The 21,872-nt window shown below is 41.3% G+C and overlaps 1 protein-coding gene and 1 non-coding gene across 6 annotated transcripts in view; both read right to left on the bottom strand.

The window, feature by feature from the left end:
- NUP98 (nucleoporin 98 and 96 precursor) overlaps positions 1 to 21,872 on the bottom strand; it is a 135,793-nt gene that overhangs the window by 39,316 nt on the left and 74,605 nt on the right. For all 5 annotated transcript variants that reach the window (XM_033205666.1, XM_033205667.1, XM_033205665.1 and 2 more), the window contains 6 exons: positions 16,806 to 16,922; positions 13,614 to 13,912; positions 10,453 to 10,566; positions 9,186 to 9,324; positions 5,117 to 5,294; positions 3,539 to 3,703 (listed from right to left, as the gene is read on the bottom strand). In XM_033205666.1, coding sequence (XP_033061557.1) covers positions 3,539 to 3,703; positions 5,117 to 5,294; positions 9,186 to 9,324; positions 10,453 to 10,566; positions 13,614 to 13,912; positions 16,806 to 16,922 — 1,012 coding nt within the window. The remainder of the gene's footprint in view (positions 1 to 3,538; positions 3,704 to 5,116; positions 5,295 to 9,185; positions 9,325 to 10,452; positions 10,567 to 13,613; positions 13,913 to 16,805; positions 16,923 to 21,872) is intronic.
- LOC117081834 lies at positions 6,064 to 6,166 on the bottom strand. The gene has a single exon (XR_004436311.1). It is a non-coding gene; the product is annotated as a U6 spliceosomal RNA (small nuclear RNA).

Below are 21,872 nucleotides of genomic sequence, written 5' to 3'. Positions count from 1 at the left end.
TCAAGGTCAAACACGTATTTAAATAATTCATACTGTCCTCTCAGGTAAACAGTTTGATCCAATATAACTACTATTGTTGCCTGTCTCAAAAAGAACTTGTTTTCTAACTGTAAAGAATGTTTCCGGCTGGACGTGGTGGCTTATACTTGTAATCCCAGCACTTTGCAAGGCTGAGGCAGATCACTTGAGCCTAGAAGTTCAAGACCAGCACAGGCAACATACTGAGACACCCTCTCCACAAAATATAATCATTTTTTCCTTTAAAAAAGTTTAAAACTTATTTAGGCAGGGCACTGTGGCTCCGGGTCTATAATCCCATCATATTGGGAGGCCAAGGCAGGATACTCATTTGGCCAAGAATCCGAGACCAGCCTGGGCAACATAGCAAGATCCTGTCTCTAAAAAAATAAATAAATAAATTAGCTGGCATGATGGCATGCACCTGCAGTCCCAGCTAGTTGGGAGGCTGAGGTGGGAAGGATTGCTTGATCCCCAAGAGTTCAACCAGCCTGAGGAACATAGGAAAACTTTGCCTCAGGGAAAAAAAAAGTTATTAACTTATTTGAATGGATTCACTTAGTTAACAATACTGTTCCTGAGCAAGCCAATTAGCCTGCCTTGATGTTACTGAACACAAGTCACTCTTCAGTTAGAAGGCTGAGGTAAAAACCTACATGTAGTATCCGAGTGCCAAAGGCCTGAGGTCTTTCAACACAGTTTTGAAACCTGATTGCACATTTCAACCACCTGGGGAGAAGCACTACAATATAAATATGCCTGAGCCCCATGCCAAATCTGTGGAATCTAAGTCAAGCTTACCAGGGCATTGATGCAGCCAGGTGGAAATTGGATCCCAGACCATGATTTTGAAACTAATGTTCTAACCACAGAACAAAACACTCTGCAACTACCTTAATTCATCTGTGTGACTAAGGTTTATCTGCCAACCAACATTTTCTCTAACCTAAAAGGTACAGGAGAGAAGATCACATGAAAATTTAGTTACCTTTATGTTTTCTGGTTGCTTAGACTTACTTGCTTTTTTTAAGAGCAAAAGTGAGGCTTAAGAACCAACTGGAAACAGGGACTGACGATATTATATAAAAGGTAATGGAATAAATGTGACCATTAAAGAAAAATACACATCTTCCTAAATACCTAAAGAAACAGGCCTTTCTCCCACATGAAAAAAATAAGATGAAGCTGTGCAATCAACTTCTTTAAGGGGTGACAGTATGCGGTCATCTTGAAATAGAGATGAGAAGACTGCTGTTTCCAGTTTACTCAAATGGCACAAGTAGTTTCCCCATGCCAAGTAAAATGCAGGGTCTTTGGTGCTAATAACAAACCCACTGGCATTTCCCATCTGCCTCACTTGGGTCAGTGAGCAATAAATATGAAAGAATTCTCTAGAGTCCTACATTTCTGCTCCAACATACCAAGCTCAAGGCCTTCGAAAATAATACAAGTAAACAAAACCTAAAGTCTGGATATCTAAATACCTCCATCCATTTCTCTCATTTCTGCTCTTCCCAACCAAAAGGTCAAAGCCCATTTCCACTTCCTCAGTCCAAGCTACTTGCCCATTTCAGGCTAGGTGTGGTAATTCACGCTTATAATCCCAGCACTTTGGGAGGCCAAGGTGGGAGGATCACTTGAGGCCAGGAGTTCAAGACAACATGAGTTGAGGCCAACATGGCAAAATCCACTCTCTACTAAAAACACAAAAAATTAAATGAGCTTGGTGGTGCGGCCCTGTAGTCCCAGATGCTTGGGAGGCTGAGGAATGAGACTGCTTGAACCTGGGAGGCAGAGGCCACAGTGAGCCGAGATTGCTTCAGTGCACTCCAGCCTGGGCGACAGAGTGAGACTCTTTCTGAAGGAAAAAAAAAAGTGAAGGAAAAAAAAAAGCTACTTGCCCATTTTAAATCCTTACTACCTCTTTTTGATAGAACCATGATCTGATATTTTTGGATGCTCAATTTTTCAAAGAGCTCTCATATACACAAGTGTCAATATAGGAGTTTATAGTTACTTTTCTACTATTTCTATTCTGGTAATTAAAGAACCTGGAAACTGGCCGGGCGCTGTGGCTCAAGCCTGTAATCCCAGCACTTTGGGAGGCCAAGACAGGAGGATCACAAGGTCAGGAGATCGAGATCATCCTGGCTAACACAGTGAAACCCCGTCTCTACTAAAAAATACAAAAAACTAGCCAGGCGAGGTGGCAGGCACCTGTAGTCCCAGCTACTTGGGAGGCTGAGGCAGGAGAATGGCGTAAACCCGGAAAGCGGAGCTTGCAGTGAGCTGAGATCCGGCCACTGCACTCCAGCCTGGGCGACAGAGCCAGACTCCGTCTCAAAAAAAAAAAAAAAAAAAGAACCTGGAAACCACTGATTGCCAACATTACAAACATTTTCCTGTCTGTCCATAAATGAAGCTTTTCTTTTTCAGGTGGGCCAACTGTAAAGAGGTATCTTTAAGATCCTACATATTACTTTTATTACAGAAAATAAGGCCATCTGACTCTTTCCCTCAGAAATACACATATATATTTATAAGAAATATATATATGTAAGATTATAAAAAATTAGGAAAGAAGGAGATGATACAAAGCATATGAGACAAAATGAATATAGATAACTGGAAAACCAAGTCTACTTATAGCATTTCATTTGTCAATGGAGATTTCTTAGGGGCATTCTAAATGCTACAAAGATTATAAACACAGAGGTCAATATATTTCCAGTTTCCCACATTTATCATACCCTCCCCTCACCCTGTACGCGCAAACATGTACATACACACATTCTCCAGAAATGCCTCCCAAGAGATTATTTAATAAATCATAAAAACCACACATTTCAGCAGCCATAAGAATTATAGCATGGAAAATCCCAAAGGTCTAGCTTTCAGCAGCTGAGAGGTAGAGGATGCTTTACAAAGAAATCCCGTATCAATGATATAGTAATTGTGATAAATAATGTAGGCCCTAATCTCCCCAAGCCAAATAATTCATTTACATTCCAAAACTATTTTTCATAAAGATTATGTACTATTAAAATACAAATAACAAGGTTACCCAAGTATACGCAAACAACTTGAAAAAAATGGAGATTAAAAACCCTTTCAGAAAGCTAATTTAACTTTTAAAAAACATGGAGGTAAAGAAAAAGATTAAACTGCACATCAGGTATTCCATAAAAGCAGAATTTACTGTGCATGAACCCACATGAGCAAATCTTAAGTTAATCACTGAGCAGAGAATTCAGCAAATCCAAATGAGAGAATGAAGGGTTTAAAAATGACAATGTGTAGAGGAATAATCCAAACAGCAAGATAATTCTTTAAATCTCTCAAGTAAAAAGACAGACGCCTGCATGACCTCATGCCCTCCCTTGTACTTGTTTCAACATGATTGCCAATGTTTGTACTCTTCAAAGTTCCAAGGGTCATAAAACAGCTTTGTATTAGCTGAATGACTTGCTTTCAACTTCGGTATCCCGGATTCCATTCAAATTCACTGTCCTTTCTCTACCTGAGGTGGAGGTGCAGGTTTGCCATTAAGAGCCATCTGCAAGGGGGTAGTCTGGCCTGCAGGAGGCAAAGGAGCAGTCTTCAACTTCTTTGTACTAGTTTTAGATGGATGCTCCTCCTCCTCTTCATCAGAATCCTGAAGGCCGTATTTAGAAAAATGGGAGACCTAAGGAAGAGAGGAACCCCACAAAATCAACTTAAACATTATGCTTTCACAATACCTGCCTTTGCAATCTCGCAGCATTACCTTAAGAAAAACGAAAGAAAAAGGGAGAAATATCAAAGTATGTGAAGCAAAATATGTCACCTATCACACTTTTATGTAAGATTTAGAAGACGTCTGATGTATGTACTAGTTGCTCACACTAGTAAATTAATAAATATTACATAATATACATTAAAATGTCACTTAAACTGTAATCATTAATATAGGAAACTTAATACAAAGACTTACGATTTTCACAGACATATATTGCCTGTTACCTCTATCTACACAAGGGCCTTTAACAAGTTAAATTCAACCAGCCTAGAATGGGAGGAAATCATTGGGTTAAACTACTAAGGACAGTCAACCTCTTCATATCCAAAAATCTTTAAAAGTAAGAATGACAATTACATAGGAAGAGTTGATCCAATAGAAAACTGCCTGATGAATTACTGAAGTCCCTAATGATAACAAACATTAGAAAAACTACACCTGGCCGGGCGCGGTGGCTCAAGCCTGTAATCCCAGCACTTTGGGAGGCCGAGACGGGCGGATCACGAGGTCAGGAGATCGAGACCATCCTGGCTAACACGGTGAAACCCCGTCTCTACTAAAAAATATAAAAAATTAGCCGGGCGAGGTGGTGGGCGCCTGTAGTCCCAGCTACTCGGGAGGCTGAGGCAGGAGAATGGCGTGAACCCGGGAGGCGGAGCTTGCAGTGAGCTGAGATCCGGCCACAGCACTCTAGCCTGGGCGACAGAGCGAGACTCCGTCTCAAAAAAAAAAAAAAAAAAAAAAAAAAAAAGAAAAAAACTACACCTTAGAAATGTATTTATAAATCCTCATAAGAGGTGGGTAGAGGACTTCAATCATGAGTTCACAGAGTTTATAAGAGCTCATTACTGCTGAATTTTAACTAGGTTTGTAGCTTGGAGCGAAACATAATATATCTGTACATCCCTTTCCAAATTTAAAAAAATACAGAGAATTTGGCTGGGTGCAGTGGCTTACACCTGTAATCACAGTACTTCTGGGAGGCCAAGGAGGGAAGATTGCTTGATCCCAGAAGTTGGAGATCAGCCTTGTCAACACTGAGAAATCCCATCTTTACAAAAATTTTTAAAAAGTAGCCAGGCGTGGTAGTTCATGCCTGTAGTCCCAGCTACTTGGGAGGCTGAGGCAGAAGGATTGCTTTAGCCCAGGAGTTTGAGGCTGCAGGGAGCTATGATCCTACCATTGTACTCCAGCCTGAGCAACAAAGCAAGACCCCCATCAATCAATCAATAGAATTTAGGAAAGGATCTCTTCCAACATAAATGTTTTATTACCCCAAATATAGTTTATAAAAGTCTGAACTGGGTTAAATGACTATACCTTAAACACCCAAGAACCAGTTTCAGGCCGGTATTCTTTGAATTGAGCTCCCTGTTTCCTTGAAACTGCTTCCAATCTTCCTTCATAGTTGATATCAGCAAGGCGATCTGGGCTCTTTATTAAACAACGAGATGTTTTATCTGTTGGCCAAACTCCATCCAATGTAACTTCAGCCTTCCTGTAAAACATAACCAATTAAAGTAACCAGTTAAAGTAAAAACGCTTCATATATAAGACCAGAAAGCCACCTGACACATAAATAGTGAATAATGGTAACTATGTTGCCTTGGAATTATTCTGCATGTGTCATAAAGTGAGTTTTGCCCCATAAGCCTAAGAGCAAGGAGTCATTCCTACACTGACTAACTCAGTATCTGGTTCTAAAGTCAGATCACATTTATTTAAATTACCACAGTATATCAATTATTTCCAATCTAATTTTCACACTTAAGCTAGGAATCACTAACTTAAGTTACAGTCCAGTGGTACGAACCAAGCCTTATGTAGGTCTTAAAGGGTTACTGTACTATATAATAATAAAGAACAGCTACTACCTATTTACTAGAAACAAATGCTTGGAAAATGAAGTATCAGGAATATCAGTGTGAAGATGACTACAAGAGTGGTAGTGTACCACTTCTAATATTAACACCAGAGTTCAAGTGCTGTATCCTATTCATTTTGTATGCCTTATACCTAAACACAGTGACGAGGATGTGATAGGTAGATGCTGCTCTCCATTTCCTGCTTCCTGGATCCCCTGGCAAATACCACTCTACTTTGTTTCTATGAAGTTGACTTATCCCAGATACACTACGATATACTATTTGTCTTTTTGTGACTGGCTTACTTCACTTAGTGTGTCCTCAAGGTTCATCCATGTTGTAGCATATATCAGAATTTGCTTCCTGAGGCTGAATAATATGTATTTTTTAATTTTTAAAATAAAAAATACGGAACACTTAATGAATTTGTGTGTTATCCTTGTGCGGGACATGTTAATCTTCTCTGTAGGCTGAATAGTGTTTTATTGCATGTATATATCACATTGTTTACCCATTCACTTATCAATGAACATTTGGGCGACTTTTACCCACTGGCTGTTGTGAATAGTGTTGCTATGAACATGGGTATACAAATGCTTGAGATCCTGCTTTCAATTTTGTATATATACCCAGAAGCGGAGCTGCTGGATCAGACAGTAATTCTCTTTTTAACTCTTACGGGAATCACCATACTGTCTTCCACAGTGGCTGCACTGTTATACATTCCTGCCAATGGCGCACAAAGGTTCCAATTTCTCCACATTGGCAGACACATGTTAATTTCTTATTAGACTATGTCTCGCTCTGTCACCCAGGCTGGAGTGCAGTGGCACACTCTTACTTCACTGCAACCTCTGCCTCCCAGGTTCAAGTGAGTCTCGTACCTCAGCCTCCCAAGTAGCTGAGACTACAGGCGCCCGCCACCACACCTGGCTAATTTTTGTACTTTTAGTAGAGACGGGGTTTTGCCATGTTGGCCAGACTGGGCTCAAGTGATCCACGTGCCTTGGCCTCCCAAAGTATTGGGATTATAGGCATGAGCCACCGCGTCTGGCCATTTTTTTTTCTAGTAACCATCCCAATGGGTATGGTACCTCATTGTGGTTTGATTTGCATTTCTCTAATGATTAGTGATGTTGGGCATCTTTTCATGTACTTCTTGGTCATTTGTATACCTTTGGAGAAATGTCAATTCGAGTCCTTTGCCAATATTTTCTTGTTTTTTGTTTTCAGAGACAGGGTCTCCCTCTCTCACCCAGGGAGGAATGAAGTGGCATGATCACAGTTCGCTGTAACCTGTTTGAGACCAGCCTGGCCTCAAGCAATTCTCACTTCTCTGCCTCCCAAAGTGCTGGGATTACAGGCAATAAGCTACTGCACCCATTTTCTTTGCTCTTTTTTAAAATGGGTTATTATTTTGTTGTTGCTGTTGAATTGCAGGATTCTTTATATTCTGGCTATTAACTTCTTATCAAATATGACTGGCATATATTTTCTCCTATTCTTATAGGTTGCCTTTTCACTTGTCTTTTGCTGTGCAGAAGGTTTCCAGTTTGATAGAGTACCATTTGTCTATTTTGGCTTTTGTTGCTTACACTCTTTTATGTTCTATCTGAGAAATCATCGCCAAAACCAATGTTACGAAGCTTTTCCTCTGTGTTTTCTTCTGAGAGTTGTACATTTTTGGATCTTACACTTAGGTATTTTATCCATGTTGGGTTAATCTTTGTAAATGGTGTAACTTCACTCTTTTGTATGTGGATATCCAGTTTGCCAGCATCCTTTGTTGCAGAGATTGTCTTCTCCCGACCAAATACTTTTCTTTTTTTAGTTTTTTTATGTGTGCCCCACACCACCCTACCCTCAAGTAATTTTTATACCTTACTGAAAATCATTTAAGGCTGGGCAAGGTGGCTTACATCTATAATCCCAACAATTTGGGAGGCCAAGGCAGGCCAAAAACTTCAGCTCAGGAGTCTGAGACTGGCCTGGCCAGGCAACACGGCAAAAACTCATCTCTACAAAAAATATAAAAATTAGCCGGGCATGGTGGTGCATCCCTGTGGTCACAGCTAATCAGGAGGCGAACTGGGTGGATCACCTGAGGTCAGGAGTTCAAGACCAGCCTGGGCAACATGGCGAAACCCTGTTTCTACTAAAAATACAAATATTAGCTGCACATGGTGGCGGGCAGCTATAATCCTAGCTACTCTGGAGGCTGAGGCAGGAAATCACTTGAAACCAGGAGGCAGAGGTTGCAGTGAGCTAAGACTACATCACTGCACTCAGCTTGGGCAAAAGAGTGAAACTCTGTCTCGAAAGAAGAAAGAAAAGAAAGAAAGAGGAGAAAGGGAAAAGAAAAGAAGGGGAAGGGGAAGAGGAAAGGGAAAGGAGGGGAAAGAAAAGGAAAAGGAAAACAAAAAAGGAAAGGAAAGCAGAGCACAGCATAGCAGAGCAAAGCAAAGGATCAATCGAACTGCTCAGATGTTCTATCTCTTCCTGATTCAGGGTCGGTAGGTTATAAAGATAAATGGTTTTTAACTATAGACCTTTCACTTGACTAAAGAGATATTATATTAGAAGCTAGGCTCTCACACTAAAATAGAGAGTTAAGTATAGCCACAGCAGAAACAGGAATAAAGCAAAATACTATTAAAAAAAGGTTTTGAAATTAGCAGTTGGACCCAATAAAATCAGGGAGGCTGGGCCCAGTGGCTCACACCTGTAATCCCAGCACTTCAGGAGGCCGAGGTGGGAGGATCACTTGAGGTCAGGAGCTCAAGACCAGCCTGGGCAACATGGTGAAACCCTGTCTCTACTGAAAATACAAAAATTAGCCAGGCACAGTGGTGGGCGCCTACAATCCCAGCTACTTGGGAGGCTGAGGTAGGAGAATCACTTGAACCCGGGAGTTGGAGGTTGCAGTAAACTGATGTTATTCTGATATACTCCAGTCTGGGCAACAACAGTGAAACTCCGTCTCAAAAAAAAAAAATAAAATAGGCCGGGCGCGGTGGCTCAAGCCTGTAATCCCAGCACTTTGGGAGGCCGAGACGGGCGGATCACGAGGTCAGGAGATCGAGACCATCCTGGCTAACACGGTGAAACCCCGTCTCTACTAAAAAAAATACAAAAAAACTAGCCGGGCGAGGTGGCGGGCGCCTGTAGTCCCAGCTACTCGGGAGGCTGAGGCAGGAGAATGGCGTAAACCCGGGAGGCGGAGCTTGCAGTGAGCTGAGATCCAGCCACTGCACTCCAGCCTGGGCGATAGAGCGAGACTCCGTCTCAAAAAAAAAAAAAAAATAAAAAAAAAATAAAAAATAAAATAAAATAAAACCAGGGAAAAGGAGTTCAAAATCATAGCACAGCATTTCTTTGCCATTTATACTTTTAAGTCAGAGAAAACAAATGTACTCTAGTAAGGAAAGCAAGCTACAGAAGCATACATCTAAATACATTTATGTTGACAGAAAAAAAAAAACTATGATTTAGCCGATACTTTTCTGATGTACATAAACTCTTACCTATTTAGCCCTTCACCCACAGGCGGTTTCTGGTTATCATCTAAGTAGACAATTACTTCTTTCCTTCGGATATGCACAATATCATCCAAATTTAGATTTGTCAAATTCACATCTCCTTCAAAATAGATTGAACCATAACCTATAAATCAGAGCAAATAGTTAAAAATTCATTCTGTATAAAGGCAAATACCTACTTTACAACTATAGTGACTAAACAATCACAAGGAGAAGACAGTTTTAAATATTAGTATTTTAAATCATTCAGCAATTCCTAGACTGGTAAGAATGGGGACTTAAGGAGTAACTTCAAATATGTTGTTACCTGATTTAACATCTGTATTTCTCTTTTCTTTTTTTGGTAAGGTCTTGTTTTGTTGACCAGACTGGAGTGCAGTTGTCCTGGCTCACTGCAGCCTGAACCTCCTAAACTGAAGCAATCCTCCCACCTCAGCCTCCCAACTAGCTGAGACTACAAGCACTTATCACCATGCCTGGCTAATTTTCTTTACTTTTTGGTAAAGGTGAGGTCTCACTATGTTGCCCAGGCTGGTCTGGAACTCCTGAGCTCAAGTGATCCTCTCACCTCGGCCTCCCAAAGCGCTAGGATTATAGGCGTGAGTCACTGCGACAGGCCTAACATCTGCATTTTTATAAAACTTCCATTAGCCTCAAAACAACCTTCTTAAATCTCTTCCCATCTATCCACAGTGCTGTTACATAAACAAAGCTTTGTACTTGGCCTGGCATATGGGTTAAAATGCCTGAGCTCTTTTTAATAGAATATAGCACAGTGACATTCCCTACAAGAAAATTATCAGTAATAATAACATGAAGTTGATGCTAAGTGTTACAGATCTCGCCTACTATTCAATTTTCTCAGTAGTTCTTGGTATTTCCAGTATTTTCTTTAATTACAGAAGATTAAAATGACCCAAATAGTTACTAGCACCAAACAGGTATACCTAAGCCCAAAGAATATTATATGGCTCTGTGCTTCCCAGGAGGCTGAGGGAGGAGAAACGCTTGAGCACAGGAGGTGAGATCTGCCAGGCAATGTAGCAAGAACCCATCTCAACAGAAAAAAAAAAAAAAAATTTTTTTTACATGGTTCCAGTCTTTGTTGTTTTATTACTTAAAAATCAAAGTATCTAAGATTCAGGCCAAGGTGGGCCCAAATGTAGGAAAACACAGATTAAGCTACCAAAAACTTCCTAATTACAAAAATAAGGTGCAACTCTCTGGCTTAATCACTAAATGCTAAACTCACCTTTCCGACCAATAGTGAAGTCAGAGACAATGCACTCTCCTTTTTCATTGGTAATTTTAGCAAGGTCATCCATAGATGGAATAGTATAGTAACCAACCTTAGTAAGAACAATACCTGTGACAAAAAAATAATAACAGAAAAAATAAATAAATAACCTGAAATAATCAGCAACTAAATCATCATACAAAGAGAAAACATACCGGAATGCACAATTTTTCCAAACTAATTTTCTACCAAACATGATTCCTAGGAGAAGGGGTGTGTGTGTGTGTGTGTGTGTGTGTGTGTGTGTGTGTGTGTGAAAAAATCTTCATGGTCAAATAGGTTTGAAGAACATAGACATGATACAACAAAGAGTCTAAATCTTACAGTAAATAGCCTATTAAACTCTGCTTAGCCTCGTGTTTTTCCAGACTTAACCACAGAACATTCTTTTCAAAGAATATCCATTAACATCCCAGACTGTAAAAGGCATCCAATAAAACACTCTTGAGAAAGGCTTAATCAGCTTTTTCTTTTACTTGACACGCAAAGATACCAAAATCTACAGTGGAAAAAACTTGGTTGGCTTAAACTGTAATTTAACAGTAGAAGAAGATATAAAACTCCAAACCCAGTACTTCTTGTTTCATTGCCTGTTTCCCATAAACCTTTTGTATCTTTCAAATTTACACTCCCAAATAGAGAGCTAAAAGAAAAATGAAAAATCCAGCCAGGCAAGGTGGCTCACACCTGTAATCCAAGGACTTTGGGAGGCTGGGGTGAGTAGATGACTTGAGGTCAGGAGTCCAAGACAAGCCTAGCTAACATGGCGAAAATCTATTATCTACCAAAAATACAAAAATTAGCTGGGTGTGGTGGCACATGCTTGTAGTCCCAGCTACTCAAGAGACTGAAGCACAAAAGAACTGCTTAAACTCAGGAGGCAGAGGTTGCAGTGAACCGAGATAGTGCCACTGTACTACAAACTAGGTAACAGAGAAAGACTGTCTCAAAAAAGTAAGTGATGGCTGGGCGCAGTGGCTCCATGCCTGTAATCCCAGCAGTTTGAAAGCCGGAGGTAGGTGGATTGCCTGAGGTCAGGAGCTCGAGACCAGCCTGGCCAACATAGTGAAACCCTGTCTCTACTAAAAATACAAAAAATTAGCCGGGTGTGGTGGCAGTGGCAGTGGCCTGTAATCCCTGCTACTTGGGAGGCTGAGGCAGGAGAATCGCTTGAATCCGGGAGGCGGAGGATGCAGTGAGCCAGGATTGTGCCATTGCACTCCAGCCTGGGAAACAAGAGCAAAACTCTGGCTGAAAAAAACAAACAAATAAACAAAAAAAAGTAAGTGATATTTGATGGCCAAAGGAAAAGAACTATTATGCCAGGCACTGTGGCTCACGCCTGTAATCCCAACACTTTGGGAGGCCGAGGCAGGTGGATCACCTGAGGTCAGGAGTTCGAGACCTGCCTGGCCAACATGGTGAAACCCCGTCTCTACTAAAAATACAAAAATTAGCTGGGTGTGGTGGTGGGTGGTTGTAATCCCAGCTACTCGGGAGGCTGAGGAAGAAGAATCGCTTGAACCTGGGAGGCGAAGAATGCAGTGAGCTGAGGTCGCACCACTGCACTCCAGCCTGGGCAACAAAGAGCGAAACTTGGGAGGAAGGAAGGAGGGGAGGGAGGAAGGAAGGAAGGAAAAATTAAAACAGAAAAAAAAAAAGACCAAAATAAAAACAAGCAGAGCGCTGAAAAACTCAAGGAAAGTAGCGCTTGTTCTATTCACTCGATGTCCTACTTGCAGTTAGATATAAGGCTAACTTGCTCTCTGAGAGAAAAGTATTTCAGGTCAACATCAGATCAAATTCCAGTCTCCAGCAACACCCACTTGTATGCTTGCTTCTTGGGAAGGGAACCTTAAATTGGGTGGCAGCAATGAGAAAACTAGAACTAATGTAAAACTTCATGTTAAAAAGATATATAGTAGCATAATAAATTCATGTAGATATACATAAACAAATACAGATTAAGCACCTAGAATTCTTTTTTTTTTTTTTAGGAGACAGGATCTTGTTCTGTCACCCAGGCTGGAGTGCAGTGGCATAATTATAGCTCACTGCAACCTTGAATCCTGGATTCAAGCAATCCTCCCACCTCAGCTTCTGTAGTAGCTGTGACTACAGGTATGTACCACCACACCTGGCTAATTACTTTTAAATTATATGTAGAGATCAGGTCTTGCTATGTTGCCCAGACTGATTTCAAACTTCTGGGTTCAAACAATCCTCTCACCTAAGCCTGCCAAATTGCTGAGCCACCACACCCAGATACCTGGGATTCTTAATGTCAAAGTACAAAGTTCTTTCCTTATGATACTAAGTGACTAAATATATATATAATGGCAATAAGAAAACTAAATATAAATTTTGCAGACACTTCAAGAATACCACAAAACACCCAAAATGGGCTGGGCATGTTGGATCGTGCCTGTAATCCTACCACTTTGGGAGGCCAAGATAGGAGGATCGCTTAAGCCCAGGAGTTTGAGACCAGCCTGGGCAACAAGGCAAAACAAAAGATGCAAAAATTAACAGGGTGTGGTATCATGTGCTTGTAGTGCCAGGTGATCGGGTGGCTGAAATGAGAGGTCCTGATCCCTGGAGGTTGAGGTTGCAGTGAGCCAAGACTGCGACACTGCACTCCAGCCTGGGTGACAGAGCGGTACTCTGTCTCATGAAAAAACAAACAAAAAACAATAAGCAATCTACCCGAGTTTACAAAGCTAGGGAAAATATCAGGATAGTCTCTTTGGCTACAACATTTGGGTTCTTTAGGCTACACCAGGATAGCTGAAGATGTATCACAATAAGCAATCTACCCGAGTTTACAAAGCTAGGGAAAATATCAGGATAGTCTCTTTGGCTATAAAATTTGGGTTCTTTGGCTACAGCAGGATAACTGAAGATGTATCAATTTTAATACTCTAAGGTCCAAAGAGTATGTGAACTCGGAATCAACTGAAGCATAAAACTGTTTAAATATTTAAGGTCTCCTATGTGGGATGACATAAAATAATACTTAAAATGCCAAACAACTGACTTCCATTATGTTGAATATCTGCAACAAGCAAGTCATGTGAAATGACTGGTAAGAGATTTAACACCAATCTGAACCTGACCTGCCGGATGCATATGGTAAGAATTATTTTCTATTTCTTCTCGGTCATCTTGAAGTGACTCATCATGAAAAGAGGTTTCTTCACTGCTTCCTTCCAGCCCATTTCGCAAAGCAGCACGCATGTTTAATGCAACAATGGTATCATCCACACTGTTGCTGTTGATGTGTTTATTTCCAGCACCTTCTGGGGTTTGAGGAATAGGTTTGGCAATAGGATTAGTATAAAAACGTGACACAAGGGAATCTTCATCTCCATCCTGCTGGTGATTCTCATTAACAGGTTTGCTTAGGAAACTAAATCTGAAAAGGAAAAGATATAATACTTTAACCTCTTGTAGTAGTAATAACAATGATAATAGCTAACTAATACTGAGCCTTTACTAAGTGCCTGGTACTGTTTTGGATAGTTCCATGTATTAAAAATTCACTTAATACTTAGTATAGCAGTACTGTGAAACAGATAATTACTGTCTCTATTGTATACTCTCCTTTGTGGAATCAAATAACTGGTTAATTTTAAGATTAAAAACAAAAAAAGTTAGATTTTTAAGATTACAATCAACAAAATGTTAGAAAATGCTTTGTAAATAATAATTTTAAAAAACACACTAGAATTTTATCCAAAAGAAAAAAAAATAGGAGTGCAAAGGTGTCTATACAACGTGTTTCTTGTCTTTTTTTTCTTTTTTGTGATATAGCCCTCGGGAGGCCCTGAGAACATGTGCCAGTATATAAGGATTTTTACTGAAGCACTGTTTTGAGTAGAGGAATACCAGATAATCTAAACGTCCACTAATAAGGAATTGGTCAAGTTATCTTACATTCACAATAATGACTTATGCAATCATTTAAAAAAGAAAAGACACATATATTCATACAGATAATGGAAAGGCATTTCTAATAAAATAAATGGAAATAAGCAGTTTACAGAATACATCTTTCATGCATAATCTTTTCTTTATTTTTGAGACAGAGTTTTCATTCTTGTCACCCAGCCTGGGTGCAATGGTGCAATCTCGGCTCACCGCAACCTCCACCTCCCAGGTTCAAGCAATTCTCCTGCCTCAGCCTCCCGAATAGCTGGGATTACAGGCACGTGCCACCAGGCCCGGCTAATTTTGTATTTTCAGTAGAGACGGGGTTTCTCCATGTTGGTGAGGCTGGTCTCAAACTCCCGACCTCAGGTGATCAGCCTGCCTCGGCCTCCCAAAGTGCTGAGATTACAGGTGTGAGCCACCGCGCCTGGACCATGCATAATCTTTACATTATAAAATACATTTATAAAGAAATAAATTTCGGCTGGGTGTGGTGGATCACGTTTGTAATCCCAGCACTTTGTGAGGCTGAGGTGGGTGGATCACCTGAGTCAAGAGTTCAAGAACAGCCTGACCGGCCGGGCGCGGTAGCTCAAGCCTGTAATCCCAGCACTTTGGGAGGCCGAGACGGGCGGATCATGAGGTCCGGAGATCGAGACCATCCTGGCTAACACGGTGAAACCCCGTCTCTACTAAAAAATACAAAAAAATAGCCGGGCGAGGTGGCAGGCGCCTGTAGTCCCAGCTACTCGGGAGGCTGAGGCAGGAGAATGGCGTAAACCCGGGAGGAGGAGCTTGCAGTGAGCTGAGATCCGGCCACTGCACTCCAGCCCGGGCGACAGAGCGAGACTCCGTCTCAAAAAAAAAAAAAAAAAAAAAGAACAGCCTGACCAACATGACAAGACCCCATTTCTACTAAAAATACAAAAAAAAAAAAAAAAATTAGCCGGGAGTGGAGGTGCATGCCTGTAATCCCAGCTACTCAGCAGACTGAGGGAGAAGAATTGCTTGAACCTGGGAGGCAGAGGATGCAGTGAGCCGAGATCGTGCCATTGCACTCCAGCCTGAGTAACAAGAGCAAAACTCTGCCTCAAAATAAATAAATAAATAAATTTCTTTTTTTTTTTTTTGAGACGGAGTCTCCCTCTGTCACCCAGGCTGGAGTACAGTGGCCGGATCTCAGCTCACTGCAAGCTCCGCCTCCCGGGTTTACGCCATTCTCCTGCCCCAGCCTCCTGCGTAGCTGGGACTACAGGCGCCCGCCACCTCACCCGGCTAGTTTTTTGTATTTTTTTAGTAGAGACAGGGTTTCACCGTGTTAGCCAGGATGGTCTCGATCTCCTGACCTCGTGATCCGCCCGTCTCGGCCTCCTAAAGTGCTGGGATTAAAGGCTTGAGCCACCGCGCCCGGCCTATAAATAAATAAATTTCTAAAATGAAAGAATATATACCTAACTATTAAGAATCACTGTAGGCCGGGCGCGGTGGCTCAAGCCTGTAATCCCAGCACTTGGGGAGGCCGAGACGGGTGGATCACGAGGTCAGGAAATCGAGACCATCCTGGCTAACATGGTGAAACCCCGTCTCTACTAAAAAGTACAAAAAAAACTAGCCGGGCGAGGTGGCGGGCGTCTGTAGTCCCAGCTACTTGGGAGGCTGAGGCAGGAGAATGGCGTAAACCCGGGAGAGGGAGCTTGCAGTTAGCCGACACAGCGCCACTGCACTCCAGCCTGGGCGACAGAGTGAGACTCCGTCTCAAAAAAAAAAAAAAAGAATCACTGTATAAGACTGGGCACAGTGGCTCACACATGTAATACCAACATTTTAGGAGGCCAAAGCAGACAGATCACTTGAGGTCAGGAGTTCGAGACCATCCTTGGCTAACATTGTGAAACCCTGTCTCTACTGAAAATACAAAACTTAATCAGGCATGGTGGCAGGTGCCTGTATTCCCAGCTACATGGGAGGCTGAGGCAGGAGAATTGCTTGAGCATGGGAGGCTATCTTGGCTCATGCCACTGCACTCCAGCCTAGGGGACAGAGTGAGACTCCGTCTCAAAAAAAAAAAGAAAGAAAATCATCAGACAAAATAACCCTTATTTTAAAGGGCTGAAGGGTGTCAAATGCATGCTAACCCTGTCCAAAACAAGATACACAAACACCAAAATAGTTTTGAAGCACTGAATCAGAACTCCAATAATTTTAAGGTTTAATGAATTCAAAACACAAAAATATGATTTGATTTCTATGTGCTCATAAGCTGTAATACTTCTCTGCAATATTCACCAAACTTCAAAAATTTTCATAAACTCCTAAGAATGTCTTAAAAATGAGACTGACTCTCTACTAAGAACAACTCAAAACAGAATTGAGTGTACCTCTCTCCATTTTCTGGATATTCAGATGGTGAAGCTAGATTTTCTGAATCACGATTAACGGAAGAAAAGAGATTGCTATTATTAAGGTTCTTCAAAACCAACTTCTTAATGCTCTTCCTATAAACAAGAAACCAAAAGAAAAAGAAAAAAATTACTCAGGCATACAGATGTGTCCCAGACATTATCTTAAAAACTGGAGTCCAATGGTGCACTTTTGCTCAACTCTTGTACACCTAAGAATAACCTAACAAGTTTCATTTATAAACGCTTCCTAGGATTGTATAGCCAAAACACAAGGCATCAAATACATTGCACTATCGTGTTTAGAAGAATAAAGCTAAACACCTTCAAGTCACGGTGGAAAATCCCCTTGAAAACTGTCCTCCTCCCAGCCCCGAGCACCTTATCCAGACACTTCGCTCACTCATCACACTATGTTTGTATTTCAATCATCTGTATACTCTCTAAATGCTTTCTCTCCTTTGGCAGTGCAAATGTATGGCGGTCTCACCACAGAACTCATCATGCTGTCTTGAATTAAAAAGGTAAATGGATATTTGCTGACTAAAAAGTTTTTTCTTTTTACTTTCCTCAGTTTGCCCAAAGAGAGAGATTTTTTAAAAACATGACAAGAAAGTATTGATGTAAAAAAATCCTGGATATCAAATGATGTAAATGATCGATCACAAACATCTAAAAAGTTCAGGTTTCTTTCTTTTTTCTTTTAGACAGAGTCTCGCTATGTCACCCAGGCTGGTGTGTAGTGGTACAATCACTGATCATGGCTCACTACAGCCTTGACTTACTTCCCAGACTCAGGCGATTCACCCACCTCAACTTCCAGAGTAGCTGGTGACTATAGGCGCCCACCACCATGCCTGGCCAATATTTTGTTGAAACAAGGTTTCGCCAGGTTGCCCAGGCTGGTCTAACTTAGCCTAATGTAAGAGCACTGTATTCGTTCACTACAGAGTACACATTCTTTTCAAGTACGCATGGAACATTTACAAACTAACAATATACTGGGCCATTAAAGGAACTCTCAAATTTCTAAGAATTGCTATTGCTATCATCCTTTTTTACTTTTCATCTAGAAATTAATAACAAAAACATAAAAAACCAGAGTTGAACTAAGAGGAAAATTTACATATTTAAATGCATATATTTGAAAGAAGGAAAGCTGAAAATCAAAGGGGAAAGGAGAAAGGAACAAGATAAATATTAAATATTAATAAAATATAATAAATTAAAAACTGATGAAACAGTAAACAATCACAGGCACAAGAACATCAATAATGTCATAAGTTAGTTATTTGAAATTACCAGTAATATTGGGAGATCCCTGGTCAAAGAGAAAAGGAGAAGGCACAATAAAAATCAATGTTAGGAATGAAAAAGTGAGTGTCCCTATAGATGCCACTGAGATAAACAAAAACAAACAAACAAAAAAAAACAGACAAGGGTATTTTTAAACAACTTTATGCCAATAAATTTGAAATTTTAGTTACTGAAATGAATATATATTATAAAACTATAACTTATCAAAAGTGACTCAAAATATAAAAGAAAAAGCTGAATACCACTCTAACTCTTAAATACTTTTTTCCCAAATAGTCTTATAAATACTACTTCAGACCCATGTATCATTACCAGTACCAAACATCTGATGTTACCATCAGATTATATTACCAACTTTTCTTTTTGAGACAGGCTGGAGTGCAGTGGTGGTATCATAGCTCACTGCAACCTTGAACTTCTGGGCTCCTGTGATGCTCCCACCTCAGCCTCCCAAATAGCTGGGACTATCGGTGTGTGCCATCATGTCTGGCTAATTTTTAAAAAAATTTGTTCTCAGAGATGGTCTCATTTTGTTGCCAAGGGTGGTCTCACTGGCCTCTAGTGATCCTCCCGCTTTGGTCTCTCAAAGTGCTGAGATTACAGATGTGAGCCATTGTACCCAGCTAGAAATTATTACCTTATACAAACATTTCTAGAAAATAGAAAGAGGAAACACTCTCCAGTTTGTTCATGAGGTCAGCATAATCTTTATACCAACACAGGAAGACCTCATCTCAAAAAAAAAAGCCCCAGTGTGGGGGGGGGCAGTATGTGGAATTTAATGAACACAGAGGGCAAAACTCTTGAACAAAATTTTACAAAGTTAATCCTACAAGCAAGAAAGTTGCCAAACACTACCGAGGCATGTGGAAAGGACTTAGGAGCCAATCTGAAAGGGCTCCTTAATGGCCAAATATGAGACAATTTGAACATCACAGAAAACAGTAACTGCAATGCACTGAAACATAGCAACTGGGGTTGGGGGTAGGAAGAGAGAGTAAACAAACGTTTCAAATAAAGGTAGCATGGTGGATTGTGCTGTACTTTCAGCATTTCAGGAGGCCGAGGTGGGAGGATTGTGTGAGCCCAGGAGTTCAAGACAAGCCTGGGTAACATAGTGAAACACCATCTCTACTAAAAAGTAGGAACAGTACTCTACAAAAAATTTTTAAAAAATCAGCCAGGGACAATGGCATGCACTTATCGTCCCAGCTACTCAGGAAACTGAGGTGGGAGGATCACTTGAAGCTAGGAGTTTGAGACCAGCCTGGGCAACACAGCAAGACTCTATCTCTAAAAAATAAAAAAAATTAGCCAGGTATGGTGGCACACACCTGTAGTCCCAGCTACTCAGAAGGCCAAATCAGAAGAATTCCTTGAGCCCAGGAATTCAAGGGTGCAATGAGCTATGACAGCGCAACTGCACTCAGCCTGGGTGACAGAGTAAGACCCTGTCTCAAAAACAAAAAAAAAAACCAAAAATAGGGTCGTCAGAGTAGTCTTCATTGACGTGACATGTGAGTAAAGAGTGACAGGGTTCTGGCCAGGCACGGTGGCTCATGCTTGTAATCCCAGTACTTTGGGAAGCTGAGACAGGCGGTTCACCAGGTCAGGAGATCGAGACCATCCTGGCTAACGTGGTGAAACCCCGTCTCTACTAAAAACACAAAAAATTAGCCAGGCGTGGTGGCGGGCATCTGTAGTTCCAGCTACTCGGGAGGCTGAGGCAGGAGAATGGCATGAACCTGGGAGGCAGAGCTTGCAGTGAGCCGAGATTGCACCACTGCACTCCAGCCTGGGCCACAAAGCGAGACTCCATCTCAAAAAAAAAAAAAAAGAGTGACAGGGTTAGCTAAATGGATATATGAGGAGAAGTGTTTCAAAGGGAACAACTGGGGCAAAGGCCCAAATAAATAGCATGCCTATGCTGTCCTAACAGGAGCAAGGAAGCAGTAAGTTTAGAATGGAATAGGCAATGAAGAGAATGGTAGATGTGTTCAGAGCAGTAATGGGAAATCCTACCTTCGAGGACTTTATATGCCAATGTAAGCACTTTGGTCTGAGTAAAAAAACGTGAACCACTTCAGGGTTTTGAGCAGAAAAGGGAAATGATCTGACTTACGCTTCAAAATGACCACTGTCGTAGCGATGTTTAGAATCAGATGCAAAAGGCCGGGCGCGGTGGCTCAAGCCTGTAATCCCAGCACTTTGGGAGGCCGAGACGGGCGGATCACAAGGTCAGGAGATCGAGACCATCCTGGCTAACACGGTGAAACCCCGTCTCTACTAAAAATACAAAAAAAAAAAAAAAAAAAAAACTAGCCGGGCGACGTGGCGGGCGCCTGTAGTCCCAGCTACTCGGGAGGCTGAGGCAGGAGAATGGCGTGAACCCGGGAGGCAGAGCTTGCAGTGAGCTGAGATCCGGCCACTGCACTCCAGCCTGGGCGGCAGAGCAAGACTCCGTCTCAAAAAAAAAAAAAAAGAATCAGATGCAAAAAAGAGTAAAAACAGAAGAGTGGGACTGGGCGCGGTGGCTCACGCCTGTAATCCCAGCACTTTGGGAGGCTGAGGTAGGCAGATCTTGAGGTCAGGAGATCAAGACTATCCTGGTTAACACAGTGAAACCTTGTCTCTACTGAAAAAAAAAAAAATTAGCTGGGCATGGTGGTAGGCGCTTGAAGTCCCAGCTACTCGGGAGGCTGAGGCAGGAGGAGAATGGCGTGAACCCAGGAGGCGGAGCTTGCAGTGAGCCGAGATCGGGCCACTGTGCTGCGCTCCAGCCTGGGCGAGAGACTCTGTCTCAAAAATAAATAAATAAATAAATAAATACATACATACATACATACATACATACATACATAAATAAAAATAAAAACAATAAAAACAGAAGAGTGTATTGCAGTAATCCAGGCAAGAGATAGTGGTGGCCTGCACTAGGGTAATAGCAATGAATGTGGTGAGAACTATACAGATTCTAAGTAAACTACAGGGTAGAACCAAGAGGATTTGCTGATAACTTAGATGAGGAATGTGTGACAAAGTCAAGGAAGATTCCAAAATTTCTGACCTGAGCAACTAGAATGACAGAAATGCAATCATCTGAGACAGGTTTTGGGTAGAACAGGTTTGAGAAAGAAGACATGGACATGTTAATTTTAAATAAATGTCTTTTAGACATCAAAGTGAAGATGTAGAGTAGGGTAAGATACAAGAATCTTGAGTTTGGGAAAGAGGTCTGGGCTGGAGATAAAAATTTGGGAATCATCAGACTATAGATGATATTTAAAGTCATGAGAATAAATTGAAACACTTTGTAAATAAGCATAGATAAAATGTGATCAACAACTGAGCCAAGGGCATTCTAATTTACAGATGGTGGAATGAACAGGAACCAGTAAAGGGGACTGAGAAGCAGCAACCAGTGAGGCAGGAAGAAAACTAGAAAATTGTGGGGTCCTGGAAGACAATTATGAAAGTGAATCAAGGAGGAGGGACAAGATCAACTGTGTAAAATGCTTCTGTTACATTAAGACCGTTGATAGGTAGCTGGGTGCAGTAGCTCATGCCTGTAATCCTAACACTTTGGGAGGCTGAGGCTTGAGCCCAGGAGTTGGAGATCACCCTGGGCAACAAAGACAGATCCCATATCTACAAAAAAAGAAAAAAAAAAGAAAAAAATTAATTGGGCATGGTGGTGTGGGCCCGTGGTCTCAGCTATTTGGCAGCTGA

The sequence above is a fragment of the Trachypithecus francoisi genome, unplaced genomic scaffold, assembly GCF_009764315.1.
Source record: "Trachypithecus francoisi isolate TF-2019V2 unplaced genomic scaffold, Tfra_2.0 Lachesis_group8, whole genome shotgun sequence".
In the NCBI taxonomy this organism is placed as follows: Eukaryota; Metazoa; Chordata; class Mammalia; order Primates; family Cercopithecidae; genus Trachypithecus; species Trachypithecus francoisi.
This window is presented reverse-complemented; position numbering and strand designations above follow the sequence as displayed.